We start from the raw sequence: 22,394 nt of genomic DNA, 5'->3' as shown, positions 1-22,394 counted from the left end.
TACTTCCTAACTGCTGCTGCTGCTGAAACAAATGAAGAATGTATTTATATATGTTTGCATATAAAATTTAATTTTGTATACAGCTTTCAGGGGAAAGTGTAGGTCATCTATCTTCAGGTTGTTATGTTCTCTGGTAGACGCACTACTTTGTGTCCCATGTCCCAGTATCCTTCAAGTCATTTCTTTTTTTTTTTTTTGAGACGGAGTCTCGCTCTGTCGCCCAGGCTGGAGTGCAGTGGCACGATCTCAGCTCACTGCAAGCTCCGCCTCCCGGGTTCATGCCATTCTCCTGTCTCAGCCTCCCGAGTAGCTGGAACTACAGGCGCCCGCCACCACGCCTGGATAGTTTTTTTTTTTTTTTTAATTTTAGTAGAGACAGGGTTTCACCGTGTTAGCCAGGATGGTCTCGATCTCCTGACCTTGTGATCTGCCCACCTCGGCCTCCCAAAGTGCTGGGATTACAGGCATGAACCACCGCGCCTGGCCCAAGTCATTTCTTTTAAGGGAATTGTGGAAGGTGGTAGGGAGAAGCAGAGAGAAAAAGAGCTATAGAAACTATCAATGCTGCCAGGCACGGTGGCTCATGCCGGTGATCCCAGCACTTTGGGAGGCCAAGGCGGTGGATCACTTGAGGTCAGGAGTTTGAGACCAGCCTCGCCAACATGGTGAAACCCCATCTCTACCAAAAATACAAAAAAATTACCCAGGCATGGTGGTGTGCACCTGTAGTCCCAGCTACTCGGGAGCTGATGCAGAATAATCACTTGAATCTGGGAGGCGGAGGTTGCAGTGAACCGAGATGACACCACTGCACTCCAGCCTGGGAAAGAGAGTGAGACTCCATTTCAAAGAAAAAAAAAAAAAACTACCAGCGCTTTTTGGTGTCACCATCCATCACCCAAAGCAGCGGAGGAGATACAATACTAAATGGGCTGAGATATTTTCCAACAGGAAAAGCTTTAATAATAACATTAAAAATAGTTCTCATAATTTGTAATAACAGTAAAAGCTTTACAAATATATACTTTTATTATCTAATATGAGCCTTTATTATGTTTTCTAGGAAAGGCTATAAAATATCTAAAATATATTTTCAAATATGGAGTATGTCTAGCCCATTTTGTGCTGCTATAACAAAATTCCTGAGAGTAAGTAATTTATAAATAACAGAAGCTTATTTTCTCACAGTCTGGAACCTGGAATTCCATGATCATGGAAACAGCATTCAGTGCCTGGTGAGGGCCTTCTTGCTGCACTCTCACACGGCAGAAGGCAGAGAAGGGAAAGTAAGCTAGCCTAGCACTGCACCAAGTCCCTTTTTAAATTCCATTAAGAAGGAAGGAGTTCTTATGGCCTAATCACCTCTTAAAAGGCCCTACCTCTTAATACTATCATATTGGCAACACCTGCATTTTGGAGCGGCCCCACTGAAAGCACAGAAGTTGACCCTACGCTTTTCTCCACAATTTAAAGTAGCTCTCTCTCAGGGCCACTAGAAATGTTTTAGGAAGTTATTTGGGTTGAAGGGAAATGACAGTATAAAATAACTGCTGAGAGAAATTAAACATGAATACAGATGAGATAAACTATGTAAACTCAAATACTACTACTGACGTGCCAATTCTTTCTAAATTAATTTAAGTTTCAATACAATCCTAATCAAAATCCTAAAAGGCTTTTTCAAGAATTGGTAAGATGATTATAATCTTTATAAACTAAGAAAGATCAAAGACCTAGATTAGCAAAACAAGTTTGAAAAACAAAAAAATTAGAAGACTCATACTACTAGATTTCTACATATAAAGATATAATAATAAAGACACTGGGGTAGTGGTGTAAGGATAGACATACAGATCAATGGCACAAAATACAGGCACACCTCACTTTATTGCACTTGGCAGATACTGTGTCTTTCACAAATTAAAGGTTTGGGGCAACCCTCTGTCAACTAAGTCTAGCAGTGCCATTTTCCCAGGAGCATGTGGTCACTTTGTGTCACATTTTTGTAATATCTGCAATATTTCAAACTTTTTAATGGTTATTATTTCATAGTGGTGATTCCTAATCAGTGATTTTTGATGTTACTGTAGTAATTATTTTGAGGTCCCACAAACTGCACCTGTATAAGATGGTGAACTAAACTAATAAATGTTAGGTATGTTCTGATCCACTGAACACCTGTTCCCTTGTCTTTCTCCCTCTCCTCTGACCTCCTATTCCCTGAGACAAAACAATAGAAATTAGGCCAGTTAATATACTTTACAATGACCTCTAGTGTTCAAGTGAAAGAAAGACTTGCATGTCTCTCATTTTAAATCAAAAGCTAGAAATGATTGAGCTTAGTAAGGAAGGCATGCTGAAAGCTGATGGGTCAAAACATAGGTCTCTTATGTCAGTTAGCCAACTTGTGAATGTAAAGGAAAAAGTTCTTAAGGAAAATCAGACGCACTACTCCAGTGAACACAAAAATGACAAGAAAGTACAACAGCTTTATTGCTTATATGAAGAAAGCCTGAGTGGTCTGGATAGAAGACCACTACAGCTACAACATTCTCTTAAGCCAAACCCTAACCCAGATACTCAATTCTATGAAGGCTGAGAGATGAGGAAGCTGCAGAAGAAACGCTGGAAGCTAGTCGAGGTTGGCTTATGAGGTTTAAGGAAAGAATCTCTATAATAACAAAAGTGCAAGGTGAAGTGGCAAGTGCTGATACAGAAACTACACCAAGTTATCCCGAAGATCACTCTAAGATCACTGATGAAGGTGGTTACACAAAACAACAGATTTTCAATGTAGACAAAAAGGCTTCATACTGGAAGAAGATGCCAGCAAGGACTTTCATAGTTGGAGAGGACAAGTCAATGCCTGGCTTCAAAGCTTCAAGAACAGGTTGACTCTCTTGTTAAAGTTTGATGCAGTGGTGACCAAAGTTGAAGCCAATGCTCATTTACCACTCCCCAAATTCAAGGGTCCTTAAGAATTATGCTAACTCTACACTGCCTGTACTCTATAAACAGAACAACAAAGTCTGGATGACAGCACATGTGTTTATATTACGGTTTACTGAACATTTTAAGTCCACAGTTAACACCTACTGCTCAGGAAAAAAAAAAAAAAGACTCCTTTAAAAATATTACTGCTCATTGACAATCCACCTGGTCATTCAAGAGCTCTGATGGAGATGTACAAGGAGATTAATGTTGTTTTCATGCCTACTAACACAATACCCATTCTGCAGCCCATGTATCCCAGAGTAATACTGACTATCAAGTCTTGTTACTTAAGAAACACATTTTGCAAGGCTATAAGGATCTGGGCAAAGTAAATTAAAAACTTTCTAGAAAAGATTTGCCATTCTAGATACCATTAAGAACACTCGTGATTCAAGAGAGGAGAACAAAATATAAATATTAACAGGAGTTTTGGAGAAGCTGATTCAAACCCTCATGGATGACTTGGAGAAGTTCAAGATGTCAGTGGAGGAAGGACCCGCAGATATTGTGGAAATGGCAAGAGAACTTGAAGTGGAGCCTTAAGATGTAACTTAACTGTTACAACCCCGTGACAAGACTTGAAAGGATAAAGAGTTGCTTGTTATAGATGAGGAAAAAAAAGTGGTTTGTTTTTAAATGAGTCTACATTATGTTTTGAAGAAAGTAGTTTCTTGAGATGGAATCTACCCCTGGTGAAGATGCTGTCAACACTGTTGAAATAACAACAAAGGATATAGAATATTAAGCAAACTTAGTTCATACAGCAGCAGTGGGGTTTGAGAGAATTGGCTCCAATTTTGAATGAAGTATAGGTAAAATGCAAACAGCCTCACATGCTACAGAGAAATCTTTCCTGAAAAGAAGTTAATCCATGCAGCAAACTTCATTGTTGTCTTCTTTTAAGAAATCGCACAGCCACCCCAACTTTCAGCAACCAACAACTTGATCAGTTGGCAGCAGTCAACATCAAGACAAGACCTTTCACCAGCAAAAAGATTCCAATTCACTGAAGGCTCACATAATTGTTAGTATTTTTCAACAATAAAGCATTTCTTAAGTTACATACATTGTTTCTTTATATAAAATGCTATTGCACACTTAACAGACTACAATATTTTATTTTATTTTGAAGTAATTTCACACTTACAGAAAAGTTGCAGGAATACTACAAAAATAGCTATATACCCTTCACCTAGATTCACAAATTGTTATTTTGCCATATTTGCCTTATTATTTAGTCTTTTTTGTTTTTCATAATTACTGCGTACAAAACGGCATTTTCTTGAGCCATATGAAAATAAGTTGTTGCCATCATACCCCTCAGACCTCTTTACTCTTAAATATTTCAGTGTGTATTTCCCTTTTTCCTAAGAACAAGGATATCTGCTTACTGAACCACACTACATAGTTTCCAAAATCAGGAAAGTTAACCCTGATACAATATTAACTAATATATGAATCTTACTCAAATTTTACCAATTACCCCAGTGACCTTTATATTCTCCCTTAGTTTAAAATCCAATTTAGCATCACTCATTAAATTTGATTTCCACTACTCTTTAGTCTCCTTTAGTCTAGAATGGTTCCTCAACCATTTATTTATTTATTTATTTAATTTCATTTTTATTTATTATTATTATTTTTTGAGATGGAGTTTCACTGTTGTTGCCCAGGCTGGAGTACAGTGCCGCAGTCTCGGCTCACTGCAACCTCCGCAACCCAGGTTCAAGCAGTTCTCCTGCCTTAGCCTCCTGAGTAGTTGGGACTACAGGTGTGTGCCACCATGCTCGGCTAAATTTTGTATTTTTAGTAGAGACGGGGTTTCACCATGTTGGCCAGGCTGACCTGAGGTGCTGAACTCCTGACCTCAGGTGATCCACCTGCCTCGGCCTCCCAAAGTGCCGGGATTACAGGCATGAGCCACTGGGCCCAGCCCTTTTATTTATTTTTAACGACAATGACATTTTTTAAATAGGGTAGAACACTTATTTTTTATTTTTTATTTTTTTTTTTGAGACGGAGTCTCACTCTGCCGCCCAGGCTGGAGTGCAGTGGCCGTATCTCAGCTCACTGCAAGCTCCGCCTCCCGGGTTCACGCCATTCTCCTGCCTCAGCCTCCCGAGTAGCTGGGACTACAGGCGCCCGCCACCTCACCTGGCTAGTTTTTTGTATTTTTTAGTAGAGACAGGGTTTCACCGTGTCAGCCAGGATGGTCTCGATCTCCTGACCTCGTGATCCGCCCGTCTCGGCCTCCCAAAGTGCTGGGATTACAGGCTTGAGCCACCGCGCCCGGCTAGAACACTTATTTTATAGAATTTCTCTCAATTTAGGTTTTTCTGATGTTTCTTTATGATTAAGTTCATAATATTAATAACAGCTAAGAGGTGAAAGCAACCCAAGGGTCCACTGATGGATGGATGAACAAAATGTGACATATACGTAAGTGGAATATTGTTCTGCTTTAAAAAAGAAGGAATTTTGACACATAAAACAATATAGAAAAACATAAGGACATTAGGCAAAACAAGCCAGTCACAAAATGACAAATACTATATGATTCTACTCATATATCTTGAATAAGCAAACTCATTGAGATAAAAAGTAGAATAGTCATTGCCAGGGGCTAGAGAGAGGAGGAAATGGGAGTTACTGTTTAATGGACAAAGAGTTTCAATTTTACAATACGAAGAGAGTTCTAGAGACTGGTTGCACAACAATGCAAGTACTTAACTACTGATCTTGTACACCTAAATATGGTTAAGACAGTAAATGTTGTCATGTATATTTTATTGTAATTTAAAAAAATAAAAAGGTACAATCCATGAAGAAAATGCAAATAACTTCAAAAAAGATGGAGACCTAATAAAAGGGGAGCGGGGGATTAGAGAGCAGAACAAATACAAGCTCTCATAATCGAGGGGAAAGAACAAAGAAAGTCTAATGTGCAAATACCAGTTCATAAGAAAGGAGAGAAAAAAGTGAGACCTACACTCATGGGCAGAAAGAAAGAAAATACTGACTCTGTTAAGGCATTCAAATGAAACACTGAGGCTTTATGTAACTCTAACCCAAATTTTTATATAAGTAGGCATATTCTAAACTTACTCAAATCACTGATTAATTCTAAGAATCTCCTTAAGCAATCTAAGAATCGCCTTAATCAAGCTATTGAAAACGGATTTTCAGAGAATCACATTATTTTAGAGTTGAAAGGTACCTCAATGTGTATACATTCCAATTGCCTCATGGTCTTTACAATGACAAAATGTAAAATACAAAAATAAGATTTTGTTTAATATCTAGACTTCAGTAGTTTTTTATACTTAAAAACTCACTGCTAGATAAGGAAATCTTATTATTTTTCTTGAAACTTTACTTTTTATGTTGCTGGTATATAGAAAACTTTGAACAGCGCTGCAGATGAGAGGAGTACAGTTACTACGGCCTATTCCACCTTACTATTGTGTTAAACACTGATTTCATATCTGAGAGTTTCTCACCAGTCACTGTGAGTGCAAAGTCAGCTGGCCACGGTTCTTATATTCAGGCATTCATGCCTCATTTAATTCCTACCAACTGTAACTCCTGAAGTTACACTGACTGTATTCTAATTCCAGTAGGAATCTCCTACCAATGTTCAGTAACTAATATCTCTTACAATCTTGCCTTTTCCAACTGTTCCCTCCTTTTAAGTTTTAATTTCTTCCTCTCAGCTTCTTCTATGAGTATAGTACTTAAGCTTCCCCCTTTAGCTCCCAAAATCTTTAATCCTTTGCCTATTCTTCTATGGTGCTGTTTTCATCATTCCTTTCACTGACAGCTTTTCAAGCTAGTAGTATATATTCATTTCTTAACTCCCACCAACACCCACATATTCATCAATGCTGTCAGACTTATAGTCTGTCCCTCACAACCAGAATTCTTGAGAACCTATTCTCTCAAAGCCCACTGTAGTATGTTTTGAGGGTACTTGCTCAACCCATCTGAGGTCCATTCTGGGAAATGGTACAGGAGTCCAGGTTAGTTTGACGAACATGACAATCCATCCCCCCAGTCATTATAGAGTATGGGGCCAGGAAGATAACTGATGCAAAATGGGTAACTCATTTATTTTATGACTCTGTCTTATTTTTAATCTGATCCTTACTTCCTAAAATGAAGGTCTTCTATAAAACTCAGTATTTTGGGCTTTACTCCTCAAAAACTTCATTTGCTCAAATAATCCAATCACATGTTTTCAGAAACCCTCTCCAATATATCTTCACCCCAGACCTTTTATTTCAACTCATTTCTCACAATCCTATCTACTGGACACTTCCAATTAAATGTTCACTCTCACCTCAAAATGCTTTGAGCTATCTCCATTCTCTCCTCGTAAAACTGGCCACTGCACCAAAACTTCCCCTTCTCTCTTCTTGACTTCTAATTGACTTTTAATTCATCATGCCAAGCCATCTGGGGTGGAAGCCTAATATCAGTATCACTTTCCTCTCCCTCATTTATGTATTTACGTAATCACTAAGCTTCGACAATTCTTCATTCCAGATTCTCTACGCACATCTCTTCCTTACGCATCTTCACAGCCATGACTCTAGAACAGTTTCATTTTCTGAATTATTGTAAGACCCTCCCATAATTTTCTCGCTATAAATCCTTCTATACTACATTCTAAAAACAATTACCAAACCATTCTAAAACACACACAGATCCTTTTAAGGTTCAGTTTGAGTTCTATCTTCTAGATTAAGCAACTCCAGTGTCATCTACTGCACCTCTCAAACTGCTACCGTACTTATATTTTCTTGCATTAGCCACTGTCTCTAAAATACTAAATATGGGAATGAGCATCGGATTTTACTTTTAATGTTCCCTGCCTATATGAGAACTCTGGTTCTGGGTGCACAGGGTAGATGATTTAAATCTCCTTATAGATTACAAGTCTAATTGCTTTTGCCACCCAGTTTCCCCAATATTCCACAAACAAGGGGGGACCAGGTCTTTTACTTGTTATCCTCTCTGGCCAAACACAGAAACAGACATTTAATAATCTTGCCAAATGATTAGTCTATTCATTGACTCTGACCACATAAAACTGAACAGAGCAGTCAACAATAATTTCTCTTTGCCTGTTTTGCAAACAACTCTACAAATTGGAGGAGAAAAAATAAACTCTTTGATATTTCATGGAATCTCTTACTGAGCACTGATTCATATCAAGCAGTTTTCTTTAATCCTTCTAAATAATCTATACCAAACATCTGGAAACACAAAAAGGTTAGACCCAGCAATTTAGATTTGGACAATTAACTGAGCACCTAATTAACATGTATTAATATGTGATATCTATTTAACTCTGCATTCTATTTAAATCTCATATACAGGCTGGGCACAGTGGCTCATGCCTGTAATCCCAGTACTTTGGGAAGCCAAGGCAGGCGGACCACTTGAGGTCAGGAGTTCAAGACCAGCCTGGCCAACATGGTGAAATCCCATCTCTACTAAAAATACAAAAATTAGCTGGGTGCGGTGGCATGTGCCTGTAGTCCCAGCTACTCAGGAGGTTGAGGCACGAGAATTGCTTGAACCCAGGAGGTGAGGGTTGCAGTGAGCTAATATCGTGCCACTGTATGCCTGGGCGACAGAGCAAGACTTCGTCTCAAAATAATAATAATAAATTATATATATATATACCTTCTTTAAATATCTCATGTTTCTTTCTCACTCCTAATACATAGAAACTTATTGAAATTTTTCTTCCATAGTTCCTTTTATATCACAGGTAAATACTTACTGATTTGTGGTATTCTGGTGTAAGATGACAGGCAAGTCACATCGAGCAGGTATGAATATGCCCAAAGTAACATATTCAACATAAATACACTTTGGAGAATACAATATAAAAGTAACAACTAGATTTATCATCTGCTTGCTCTTAATATAAACTTTCAATGGGAACAGTGTGAAGAAGATGTGAGAACAACCCTTGGACTACCAAAGGCCACGCACCACTGCATCCCGTGGCCAGCACCTACATCCTGCTGCTGTCACCGCCAATATGCCTAGAGAAAGGCTGAAGGGGATGCTAGAGGAGATAATGCCAAGGTGAAGGACGAATCACAGAGATCTGCGAGGTTGTCTGCTAACCCTGCTCCTCCAAAGCCAGAGCCCAAGCCTCAAAGGGCCCTGCAAAGGAGGGAGAGAAGGTACACAAAGGGAAAAAGGGAAAAAGGGAAAAGCTGATGCTGGCAAGGAGGGGAATAACTCTGCAGAAAATGGGAAACGCCAAATCAGACCAGGCACAGAAAGCTGAAGGTGCTGCAGATGCCAAGTGAAGTGTGTGCATTTTTGATAACTGTACTTCTGGTGACTGTATAGTTTGAAATTCTATTTTTTACCAAGTTTCATAAAAATGCAGAATTTTGTTTTGCTTCGTTTTACATTATTATTATTATTATTATTTTTGAAGACGGAGTCTCGCTCTCTCCCTAAGCTGGAGTGCAGTGGCGCAATCTTGGCTCACTGCAACCTCCACCTCCCGGGTTCAAGTGATTTTCCTGCCTCAGCCTCCCAAGTAGCTGGGACTACAGGCGCATGCCACCACGCCCAGCTAATTTTCTCGTAATTTTTAGTAGAGACAGGGTTTCACCATGTTGGCCAGGATGGTCTTGATCTCTTGACCTTGTGATCCGTCTGCCTCAGCCTCCCAAAGTGCTGGGATTACACGCGTGAGCCTCCGTGCCCGACTTACTCACTTACATATTTTTTTAAGCTATGCTGTGAGCACATGGAATACTTCATTGTTGCTTTTGGGGGAAGGGGCACAGGCCACTAATAGAATGTCTCCGAAGCTGGACTGTTGCGGGGAAAACACCTTTCCCTTCTAGTTTTGAGAGACTTCCTCTTGGCTCCCAGGAGGCGGGATTCCCTGACTTTGATACATGTGGGCACCATGGCACAAAAGCCTGTGGTATGGAAAAACAAATGCATTTTTATGTCTTCTTCTTCCTTTCCACCTGTCAGCATAGACTTAACTCCCTTAAATCCAGACATCTGTTGGGACCTGACCCCCAATAATTGGTTACCAGTGTGTCAGGCAATCTGGACTTTCCAGTGATGGCACCCCTCAAAAGAGCAGTGGTTCCATTTCTAGATTGTGGATCTTCAGATAAATACTGCCATTTTCATTTCACTTCCTTAAAGTCTGGGTCAGCTCTTGAAAAGCTGTTAAACAACATGCTAAATGTGAAATGTCAACCTTCACTCTAAACTTTCCCCATTTAGAGCATCAGATGAAGACTTCATTCGGTTTTATAGTGGCTTTCTGATTTTTGGTAGTCCACTGAAGAAGGGAGTTTGAAAGTTCTTCTATACTGTTAATGACTGTCTGCCCATGTCCTGCCTGAAATACTACAATTGTTTATCGAACGTATCTTTAATAAAGCTGGATACAGTTTGGCTTGGGGAAAAAAAAAATTCAATGTATTAAGATAGCAATAAAGGCCAGGCATGGTGGCTCACGCCTGTAATCCCAGCACTTTGGGAGGCTGAGGCAAGCAGATCACCTGAGGTCAGGAGTTTGAGACCAGCCTGACCAACATGGTGAAACCCCCATCTCTACTAAAAATACAAAATTAGCCAGGCATGGTGGCGGACACCTGTAATCCCAGCTACTTGCGGGGGCTGAGGCAGGAGAATCACTTGAATCTGGGAGGTGGAGGTTGCAGTGAGCCAAGATGGCGCCACTGCACTCTAGCCTGGGCAACAAGAGCAAGACTCCATCTCAAAACAAAATAAAATGCAATAAAAACTAAAATGTTAAAGGGATATAATCAAACTTAATGCATATTCACGAATTGGAAGAAATTAAGAAACATTCAGCAAAATATGCTGGTACAGTGAAAAAGATCTAGTTACATGACTCCTGAGCTAGCTGGGCACTGAAAGGTTATCTGGCTTCAACCATATCACTGGTTACTTCCAAAAATGAATGCCCTGTTCCAACCAGGATGTGACCTTTCATCTCTGCTCATCCAGACTTACATATTCTTCAAAAACACAGATCAAGTTCGACCTTCTTTTTTTTGCAGACAGTTTTTCTGTGTTGCCCAGGCACGATCTTGGCTCACTGCAACCTCCACCTCCTAGGTTCAAACGATTCTCATGCCTCCCAAGTAGCTGGAATTACAGGCATGGGCCACCATAGTCAGCTAATTTTTCTGTATTTTCAGTAGAGATGGGGTTTTGCCTTGCTGGCCAGGCTGGTCTCAAACTCCTGGCCTCAAGTGATCTGCCTGCCTGAGGCCTCCCAAAGTGCTGAGATTACAGGCGTGAGCCACCCAGCCTTAAGTTCTAACTTCTTAAAACATTCTTCTAATATGCCAATCAAATACTGAACTTACTTTAGTCTTAAACCTAAGTACATAAACTAATTTTATATTTTGGTATAACATCCTACACTCCCATCATCCTTAGCGAATCATCCATGTTATCTGTACTTTACAACAGCTATCTCTATCCCAGCCATACACAAGAACAGATTCATCACTGAAGCAGTCCGTTTTTAGGAATTAACTACTAAAAGTAATTTCTCTTCCTTCCCATGTCTCCCCGACCCTCTACTACTGGATTAGCTCTTCATACTGTCAACATATCTGTAATCAAAAAATCTCATTAGATGGTTTTTCATTGATATATAAAATAACATAGATACACGTGTATTTTAGTAAACATACATGTTTCAAAGCAATGACACTCTAGTACCAAGAGTACACCCAGTGCCCACACCTTGAATTCTTATACAGTTCTCTGATTAAAAGGAACTAGAGTTCTTTGGAGAAATCCAGGGCTGGGACAGGGAAAGTACTTGTTAAGACTGGAACATCTTTTCATGCCAAAAGTAAAAAAAAGTGCTTTAAAGAAAACAAAGATGTCAAAAAGGACACAAGAGGCAACTTCAAAGGGCTCTAAATGGCCTAGGATAATCTGAACTGCTAAGTAAACAAGGACTGTAATGAATTATAATCCACAGAATGAAATAAGAATCCATGAGTTTGTACTGATATATTAAAACAACAACATAAACGGGGAGAGAGAAGCTCTTCCTTACAATAGAATTCCAACTCATAAATGTAGAAGAAATAATGGAAATAGAAAATCATTTGGTAAACACCACAGTAATATTTTTTTTCAGCCAATGTTCATCAATGGATGCTAAAATTAGATGATAAAAAAATAGTATAATTTAAAAAGAGGATATTTACAATATCTCAAAGTACCTCCCTCAACAATGTATCCATTAGCTACAAAAAAGAAAAAAAAAAAAAAAGAAACCTTAGAGAAAAGAGGCAGACAGCACCTTAACCAAGTGATCAAAGTAAATATCACCATGTGCTTTCTGACATGATGCACGAAGAATGATATAACATCAGTCAGACTGTAATCTTGGACTGGATCTTGGACGAGATAAAGGATACTGGTGGCGTAACTGGCAAATTTGCAAAGGTTTGCAGATTACACTATTGTATCATTGTTAATTTCCTGAATTTATAATTGTACTGTGGTTATATAACACGCTAACATTTGGAGAATCTGGTTAAAGAATATACGGGAATTCCTTTTACAATTTTTACAACTGTTTTATAAGGCTAAAATTAATTTAAAAATTTGAAGCTTAAAGAAAGGTTAAAGAAGGTCGGGTGCAGTGGCTCACGCCTGTAACTGTACTTTGGGAGGCTGAGGTGGACTGCCTGAGGTCAGGAGTTCGAGACCATCCTGACCAACATGGTGAAACCCCGTCTCTACTAAAAATACAAAAAAATTAGCCAGGCATGGTGGCATGCGCCTGTAATCCCAGCTACTCAGGAGGCTGAGGTAGGGGAATTGCTTGAACCAGGGAGGTGGAGGCTGCAGCGAGCTGAGATCATGCCTCTGCACTTCAGCCTGCATGACAGAGTGAGACTCCATCTCAAAAAGAAAAAAAAAAGTTAAAGAAAAGCCTCATGAATAAGCAGTACACAGAGAATTGTGTATATATGTAAAAACACTCAAAACGGCTATTATTATAATTTTCCAAGTTTATTAAGCCTCTTGACTTCTTAGTCACTCATTTAATAAATATTTTAGAGTGCCTACTTTATATGCCCATAAAACAGAAAAAGGGAGGAAGGAAAGAAGTAAGTAGGTAACCGAGGCAGGCAGGCAGGCAGTAATTCACTCACAGATTCCTAACACAGCTATAATTGGTCATTTCAAATACACTTTCCCTCTTTCCAACTGAGAAATTTGCAACTGAGGATTCCCTCCCTCTTTCCAACTGAATTCCAAGGCCTACTTAATTCTTGCTCTCCACTTTCCATGTTCCTGCTCCTACTGTTAACAAAATGCATATATTCTAAAAACATGCATCAAATCCCAGCTATGTGATTTTGCCCATAACTGAACATCTCTGACCCTTTCCACTTCTTTATATAGAAAACTAGGGTGTCTTTAATCAATTTTATAGGGTTGTTTTGAAGATTAAATAGGAGCGGCAGGGTGTGGTGGCTCACGCCTGTAATCCCAGCACTCTGGGAGGCTGAGGCGAGCGGATCACTTGAGATCGGGGTTCAAGACCAGCCTGGCCAACATGGTGAAACCCTGTCTCTACCAAAAATACAAAACTTAGCTGGGCATGGTGGCACACGCTTGTAGTCCCAGCTACCTGGGAGGCTAAGGCATGAGAATCGCTTGAACCCAGAAGGCGGAGGCTACGGTGAGCCAAGATTGCACCACTGCACTCCACTCTGGGCAACAGAGCAAGACCTTGTCTCCAAAAATGGAGCAGGTAAAAATAACTGGCACATAGTAAATGCTCAGAACATGTTAGCTACCTTTCCTTTACAAATTACATTCTCTAACTTCCGTAGGATCCTGAAGCGTAGTTCAAATTTTCCTAATCTCTAGGTGAATCCCTGTTCTACTTCCCAAGGAGGCTACTTCAGATTTTTCACCTACATATTTCTAAAGGTAAATATAAATAATGTATTTGCTTTATCCATTCTACAGATTTAGCATTTACTGAAAATTCAACTAGCTAAAAGTATGTATAACTGCTGTTTCCCAAATATCAGGTCAATATTTCTAAGTGCTTTTCCAAATACTACCTAGATTATCTCACCATGCCAATCTCAAACTCGAGCTTCCAATACCATGCTCTATGCTGCCACCTGTTGGCTATTACCATATTCTCCAGATAGTTCCTTCTATTTTAGAATCTTAAGCCAGCCTTAAAATGCAAGCCTCAATCCAACAGATACAATAAATCTCTAAAAAAAAAAAAACATTTAATTTCCAGACTCTAGTTCTTCTCAGACAAGATGCTCCAAGTGACTGCAAAGAGTTCCAACACAAACACTTTAAGTCTAACACAACTGAAGAAATACTGTAAATCTGACAATTCACATGATACAGGGTTTCTCTTATCCTATTTTCCATTACAGATGTATGACTGTCTCCGAAAATAAATGCCAAAGACAGGAAATAATATCTAATGGAGAAAAACAGCTTTCCCAGAACCAGCTGAGTTGTCAAATGGAAAAATTATTTCTATTTAGAAAACCAACTAAAAACTATAGAGCTACAAACAGTAAAACAGTTGTTTTAAGTGCTTCACCATTTCATGACTTTCTCTATCTGTATTTTCTTCTAAAAATATTCACACAAGCTGGGTGTGGTGGCGTGTACCTGTAGTCGCAGCTACTTGGAAGGCTGAAGAAGCAGGATCACTTAATCCAGCCTGGGCAACACAGTGAGACCCTGTCTCTTAAAAAAAAAATTCATATAATATTTTACCCTCATACAGCAAGGGAAAACTCTCAATCATATTACAAGAATATACTATATACAACTACCAAGCATAGAATGGCTCTCTTCCTTATCCTAACCTGAAAAAAAAAATTAGTAACTGTTTCTTCTTTTTATTCTTCAAAAATTCCTATTAAATGGCCTGCTCAATAAAGAGCCACCAGACACACACACACACACACACAGTTTAAAATTCTGAACTTCAATTTCACTGGAAGTTTAACTCAAAACAATGTTGCCTTCTTTTCTAGTCTTTTTGGAGACAGATTAAATTTTAAAACACTTTCTTCCTCAATTCAACAAAAACAGACCATTCCAAATAGTCAGAGCAACAACTTTTTCATGTAGAAAACAAGAAAAAGAAGCCATAAAAGAACATTAAGAAGCACTTAAGTTGACTACACGATGGCTTTCAAATTTTAAAACAACTTGCCAACACAAATAGTGATATAATGGTTATATGCAGGGGTACAAGGAAGCATACAGTATGGTCTGCCTAGTTTTTAGCAGTTGACAATGTAGTTAGGAACAAAAGATTCAAACATGAAAAAGGATGAACAAAATAAGGCAGAATATTAACTGACAAGTAATTTGCACAGATAATATTGACAACAGTGTGAAAGGTTGAAACAGCAATAGAAGCAGAGGAAGGATGGTGCTTAAGAGTAAAAGGAAGGGAATTTCTAGTTATAGAGAAATAGCTTAGTTGTAAGAAAACTGTATAGAAGACTAGTGGGACATCATTAGAAAGAAAAGTGGATTAAAATGTGGAGGGTATTGAGGCACTGTTAGGTTAATGAATCCAGAAGACAATGAGAAAGTCATCAAAGACTAAGCATAAGGTAACATTTCTATACCATTTAAGGGGTGAGGGTTGGGAGGAGTTTAACCTTGTAGGACTATTTAAGAGACTGAAGAAAACAGAGAGAACTATAGTAATGATTGTGGAAATGAAAAAAAATGAAATTCATTATGAGGGAAAAACTGATAAAATCTGGTCAATGATTTACGTTAAGAGTGTATAGGGCAGAAGAAAGTGTTCCCAAGGCTTTAAAACAGAGAATCGATGTACCATGAAAAAAAAAGGAAAAGACAGTAAACCATTATTAATAAGTATTTCCAACAAGTGAAATGTTTTCTAACAAAATTCTGTTTATGTATAAAACAAAGCAATAAAACAACAAATACACAAAGGTTCAGTCGGTTTATATAACTGAAAATAACAGCATTAATGCGCAGATGTTATGAAGTGTCTTAAAGTAGAACCACAGTATACAAATCTACATGAATTAGCAACTGCTTGATCCAGATCTACATTACTGTTCTTTTTGTGCTAAAAATAACTCCCATTAATGAACTGCCACACATTTCATTTTCAAATAAACACAACAGTTTGAGACCTAATTAATTATTCTGCCTAGTGAAGTATATAAATAAAATAATGCACGGGCCATGGGCAGTGGCTCAGGCCTGTAATCTCAGCACTTTGGGAGGCTGAGGCAGGCAGATCACTTGAGGTTAGGAGTTCAAGACCAGACTGGCCAATATGGTGTAACCCCATCTCTACTAAAAATACAAAAATGAGCCAGTGTAGTGGCAGGCACCTGTAATCCCAACTGCTTGGGAGGCTGAGGCAGGAGAATCACTTCAACCCAGGAGGCGGCGGCTGCAGTGAGCCGAGATCGTGCCATTTCACTCCAGCCTGGGCATCACAGCGAGACTCCGTCTCAAACAAACAAACAAACAAACAAATCCCACAACAACAACAAATGCATTGTAGGATATAGGTTTCTTAATAGGCTACTCAACAGGATGGAAATAATTTAAATTGCAAAACCCAGGATTACTATCAAACTCTTTCGTAAGTATAAAACCATACCTTCCTTTTCCTACAAATCCTCCAATGAAGTAATACAATGTTTTAAAAAATGAAAACTTTAAAATATTACACTAAATAAAAGTTTCACAAGCTTCTTAGTTACCTTTACTTTATCTCTTCTCAAGCAACAGAATAAACAGTTTTCATCAAAAGTCCAATCAGAAATGCTTTCAGGTTCACAGTCTGCAAAAATAGTAACAAATTAATAGTCATAAAAGAGAATTTTTCAGAAAATAAATCAGAATTAATTTCAAAAATACTGTTTAACAAAAACCTAAGTAGTTAGGCCATATTTGTCTTAAAATTTTTAACTCTTAAAATTCTTAAGTCTTAACTGCTCACTAGTTAATACATTATTCATACATATATCAACAATATCAAGTGAACACAAAAAGATGCTTACATGAATATAACTTTAATCCATATGAAACCGTGAATAAAAAGGAGACTGAGGCTTAAATCACCAAGGTATCATGTATGGCACCAGGAAGAATTTGAAATACCAAAAATATTTTGAATACCTTTAAATAAACTGAGATCTTTTAATAATGCAGGTCCAAACAGCCCTTCAAGAATACTTTCAAACCCTGAAAGGATAAAAACAAAATCCATTACCACAATAATATTCATTCTAGTATTGAATAATCTTTGCATAAAAAAAAAAAGATGATGTTTTCTTCCAGTTCTCAAGGATCCTGGATTACTATTAAAGGGATGCTTAGAAAAAGAGTGTCAATGACAAATCTAAAAGGGGCATTTGCATTTCTGTCAATGATTAACATTCAACACAAATTCTGAGCACATTCAAGAACAAGACCAATGAAGGAATGAAAATCCACAGGTTCTCTAATCATTTTACAAAATCCCAAACACCTCTTTGTACAAACTCTCAGGCTCCATTTTAAAAGGTACTTTTCTCAATGAATGAGTCAAAAACTGCTTCAAATTTTTCACAACTTTCTAAAATAATCTAAATAGCATTTTTCAAAATACCAATTGAGACAACAGATTTTGAGTTAACAGTTTATGAAATCTTTACTGAGAAAAACTACATCACACAAACGTAAGGTACAAGACTTTTGTAAAGAAGGTACAAGACTTAAAAGACTTTTGTAACTATTTAACACTGCCACAGTAACTATGTGCTGGTTCCTTTATAAATGTAAACCCCCACTGATTATACATACAAAAAATATATATATATATACTTGTACACAAATGTTTAAATTATTATGTCCTTCTACCAGTGTGAAAGAAGTAGAAAATGAAAAAAATCAAAAACTTTTTTTCTGGCTTGTTATCTCAAATACTGATGATCTACTGAATGATAAACAATTTGAAAATATCTTCACCATCTTGCAATTTTTTTTTTTTTTTTGAGACGGAGTCTCGCTCTGTTGCCCAGGCTGGAGTACAGTGGCGTGATCTCAGCTCACTGCAAGCTCCACCTCCTGTGTTCACGCCATTCTCCTGCCTCAGCCTTTTGAGTAGTTGGGACTACAGGTGCCTGCCACCGCGCCCAGCTAATTTTTTGTATTTTTAGTAGAGACAGGGTTTCACCGTGTTAGCCATGATGGTCTCGATCTCCTGACCTCATGATCCGCCTGCCTCGGCCTCCCAAAGTGCTGGGATTCATCTTGCAATTTTTTATGGGTCAAGAAAGTAAGGAGGAAAACAAGAACAGGAATCAGACTGTATCTTTATACAACATACCAGAAATAACACATTAAAGCAGTGGTTCCCAAAATGTGTGCCATGGACCTCACTGGGAACTCAAATGGTTATTACAAACAAGGAGTCTTATGAATCCATATGCACTCTCAGTGTGGCCTTTGGGAAGAAATTAATGTCTTGTGCATTCAGTATACATACTACTTTTCAAATGCATAGGACTGTTACTGCAATAAAGTAAATATAAAAAGTGTTACTGAATTCCTAGTAGCTAGGGGCACTGTGTATTTTGCAACATAATCTGTCACCTAGGGGCTTGCAATTTTAATTGTTAAAAAGCACTCCCATGCTTAAAAGGTACCACTTAAATTAAAATACTACATCCTGCGGGATACATAAGGCCCCCTCACATGTATCAATTCTTTACCACAAATACAACCACAGAAAAGGATTTAGAAGGTAAGGAGGTAGAAATGATGGCCTCTGAAAATGGTATTTTGTGTATCTGGCTATAAGAAGATGGTAATGTAAGGGATTTCTTTGCCTTAGTATTAAGCCATAATTTTCAGTAATCTCTAGTTTGTGTTATTTACACTGTAATTAGAGAGCTGGTTTTTCTATACTATATGATACATCCTAGATTCCAGATTTTTCATTTATTGTTAGGGAGTAATTGTTTTCCAACTCTCTTTAATTCCCATCAAAATTATTCCAAGGACATTAACAAAATCAAACTACCCACTCAAACAAATGGGAGGTATCTATGTCTGTTTATTATTTACCTACTAAAATTAAAATATATTCCACTAAATTGCTATGGTCCCCTCTCTTCCACACTAGGGAGGAAAAAGGGTTGGGGTAGCGTTGTGGGAGTGGGTAGGTAGTGGTAAGAGAAGAGAAGAAACTGCTAGATACTGTCTATCTTGGCCCTAGAGATCAGTTATTTTCAGAACGATCTGACTTAAAAAAATAAATAAATCCCACAGTCCATCTCCAATTCTTAAGCCCTCCTACCTGCCCTCCCAAAAGAAAATCTGATTTCACAAACAATAAAGTATTTCAACACCTTGCAAGCATCAAACACACACTGCAAATAGCTAAAGGAAATTATTAAGTAGGTCTTATCCTGAAGAGCAAATCTAATATTCTTTCACCTGGGTTTATATAAAATTGTAACAAATTCCAAATTTGCGGGCTGAGCATAAACTCTTGAAAAGGAAAAAAGTAAATATAGCAAGAAATAATGCCAGGAAAGAAAAATGCAAATAAAAGCTTTAGGAGATAAAAATGTTAAAAAAGAACAGAATCTGATGTAAGAAAATTGGGCAGAAGATCAATAATACTAACAAAAACTTGAGTCACAGATTAAAAAGCAATGACAAAGAAAGAACAAAAGCAAACAAAAAATCTGGTCATAAACACAAAGATTTAATCACAACTAATTTTGCTCAAAATAGCAACTGTAAACAAGTCACTCCTCTTTTGTTCATATCTGCAACAATACATTAAACCTAACAAATATTATTGATTAGATACTGTAAAGTCATATTTTGCTACCCTCTATTCAATGGATGTTAATGCCACTCAGTTTTATTAATATTAAATATTGAATTTAGCAGTTGCATAGCAACAGGGAATGTCTGGTGTGCTATGCTTGACATTAACAAAAGGCAAATAAGGGAAGAACAAATACATTCAAAATGTATACCATGATATCACAGAAAAGCCAGAAAGTTCAATAACAAAATGCCATGGAAAACTAAGTACTGAAAAAGACAGCCATGCCGTTATGTTCAATCACTAGGGCTTAAAAACTACCTTTACACATCACATATAAAGAAAAAAAATTTTTTTTATGGAAGTTGACTACTTTTGAAAGAAGTCCTATCCAACATCACAACTAGTCTCAAGGCTAATCTCGTTTCTTCTTCACTGCAACCTGCACCATGTCTTCAGGCTATTCCTAAAACCCATGTCTTCAGGCTATTCCTAAAACACTGTTTCAATGATGCCACCACCTCTTCAAAGTTCACACTGGTTAAAGAACAAACCCCAACTTCCTAATTCAGCAACCAAAACTGCTTATAATTTGACCCTACCTACTGTCAGCTGGCTTACTTACCAGAGCTTTCCTGCTCATTCCTCCCACAGCTCTGGTCAGGATGGTCTTCTGTTGTGTTCAGTGATCATTCCTACCTCCTAATATTTTCTCAAGCCTTTGCATCTCACCTCTGCTCAAATATAGTATCTCTCTCCTTCAAGAAAATCTTCAAATTGTTCAACAAATACATATTCATTTATTCAACATATACTAACTGAGAGTCTGTCATCTGCCAGGGACTGTTCAACAGGCAGTGTTGAGCTGACATGTTACCTGCCCTCATTGATCTTTAGTTTCCAGTTCTATCATCCTCAAAATTCTCAGATTGTTGCTTGATTTTAAATAAAAGTCAGTTGCCTAATATTTTCTCTGCTTTCTGCCATTTACAAGACACTGTCTTTTCAAGTATTTTGTAAAATAAAATTTGTCACAGGCTATCTAAACCCTATGTTCTCATTTTTCTTTTATTCATTTATGTCTTATCTCCTCAAGCAGAATTAATGCTCCAGTAAGGCTAGGAAGCAATGTTTCTCTTATAGGAACAATGTTTCTCTTATAGGAAGGCTTCACATGTCTGAGTAGCTTCTGATTTAATCACACAGCTCTCGAAAACAGAAGATAAAAGACTAATCTCTCCCACAAATTTCCCCCTTCAATCTAAATCACAATCCATTTCCAATGAAAAGAGGGAAAACAGGTTATAAAAAGTAAAAGAATAGGAATATATCAAATACAAAGCTAACTAAGGTCACCAATACAGCCTGTTCTTTTGGAAAAAAAATAATAGAATGAAAAAATAGTTTCTGGGTCTTGGGAACCTCTCCTGAGATAACCAGTATAGAGACTAGTAGTTTCAGAGAGGTGCTGAAGGAAATGTAGGAATATACCAGAAAATGAGCAATTTCCACATCAAGGTCCCCTGGATCTTGTACTCACTCAGGCTTATACTGAGCTTGCTGCTCAATCTTCAATAAAGTACAGTCATGTGCCATATAACGATGTTTTAGTCAAGGATGGACTGCATATACCACGGTAGTCCCATAAGATTATAATGGAGCTGAAAAATTCCTACTGCTTGGTGATTATAGCCACTGTAATGTTGGACTGCAATTACTTTATTCCTAAATAAATTTAGTGTAGCCTAAGTATACAGTATTTATAAGTCAACAGTAGTGTAGAGCAATGTTCTAGGCCTTCGTATTCACTTACCACTTACTGACTCACCCAGAGCAACTTCCAGTCCTGCACTCTCCATTCATGGTAAGTGCCCTATCCAGGTGTGACAATTTTTACTGTACCTTTTCTATGTTTAGATACACAAATACTTACCACTGTGTGACAATGATATTGTGTGACAATGGTGGTATTTCCTACAGTATTCAGTACAGTAATATTCTGTACAGGTTTGTAGGCTAGCAGCAACAGGCTATACCAAACAGCACAGGTATGTAGTAGGCTATATTACCTAGGTTTGTGAAAGTATACTTCACAATGTTTGAAAAATGATGAAACTGCCTAAGGATGTATTTCTCATAATGCATCCCCATTGTTAAGCAACACATGACTGTATTATATTTTACAAAGTATCAGTTCAAAAGTGCTTGCTGGCAATAATAATCAATTAGTGTCCTAATAAACAAAGAGGCAAATGATATTATCTGGAGTTGTTTGCTTAAAACTCAGAATGTGTGACTTGATGCCACCACCACACTGAGCTTCACACCAAGTCAGTCACAAAGTGAAAGTACTGGGTTGGTACAATAGTAATTGTGGTAATAATTTTAGAGCACTAGATTATACAATCTTTTATATTCTATCCAAGGTAATTAAGGTAATCAATTCTTTTTAATTGACACTCCAACTATCTCAGTGTGTTATTAAATCAAAGACCAGATGAACTTCTATAGA

General features: G+C 37.8%; 1 protein-coding gene across 35 annotated transcripts in view; it reads right to left on the bottom strand.

Moving 5' to 3' along the window:
* LCOR (ligand dependent nuclear receptor corepressor) overlaps nt 1–22,394 on the bottom strand; it is a 154,076-nt gene that overhangs the window by 53,458 nt on the left and 78,224 nt on the right. For 26 of the 35 annotated variants that reach the window (XM_015147844.3, XM_015147845.3, XM_077946984.1 and 23 more), the window contains 2 exons: nt 17,236–17,301; nt 16,818–16,897 (listed from right to left, as the gene is read on the bottom strand). In XM_015147844.3, coding sequence (XP_015003330.2) covers nt 16,818–16,897; nt 17,236–17,301 — 146 coding nt within the window. Of the gene's footprint in view, nt 1–16,817; nt 16,898–17,117; nt 17,302–22,394 lie in introns of all 35 variants that reach the window. The other 9 variants (XM_077946983.1, XM_077946993.1, XM_015147852.3 and 6 more) reach the window with 1 other exon arrangement.

Source organism: Macaca mulatta, chromosome 9, assembly GCF_049350105.2.
Source record: "Macaca mulatta isolate MMU2019108-1 chromosome 9, T2T-MMU8v2.0, whole genome shotgun sequence".
NCBI classification, from domain to species: Eukaryota; Metazoa; Chordata; class Mammalia; order Primates; family Cercopithecidae; genus Macaca; species Macaca mulatta.
Note: the sequence above shows the minus strand (reverse complement) of the source record. Positions and strands in the feature narration are given on the sequence as shown.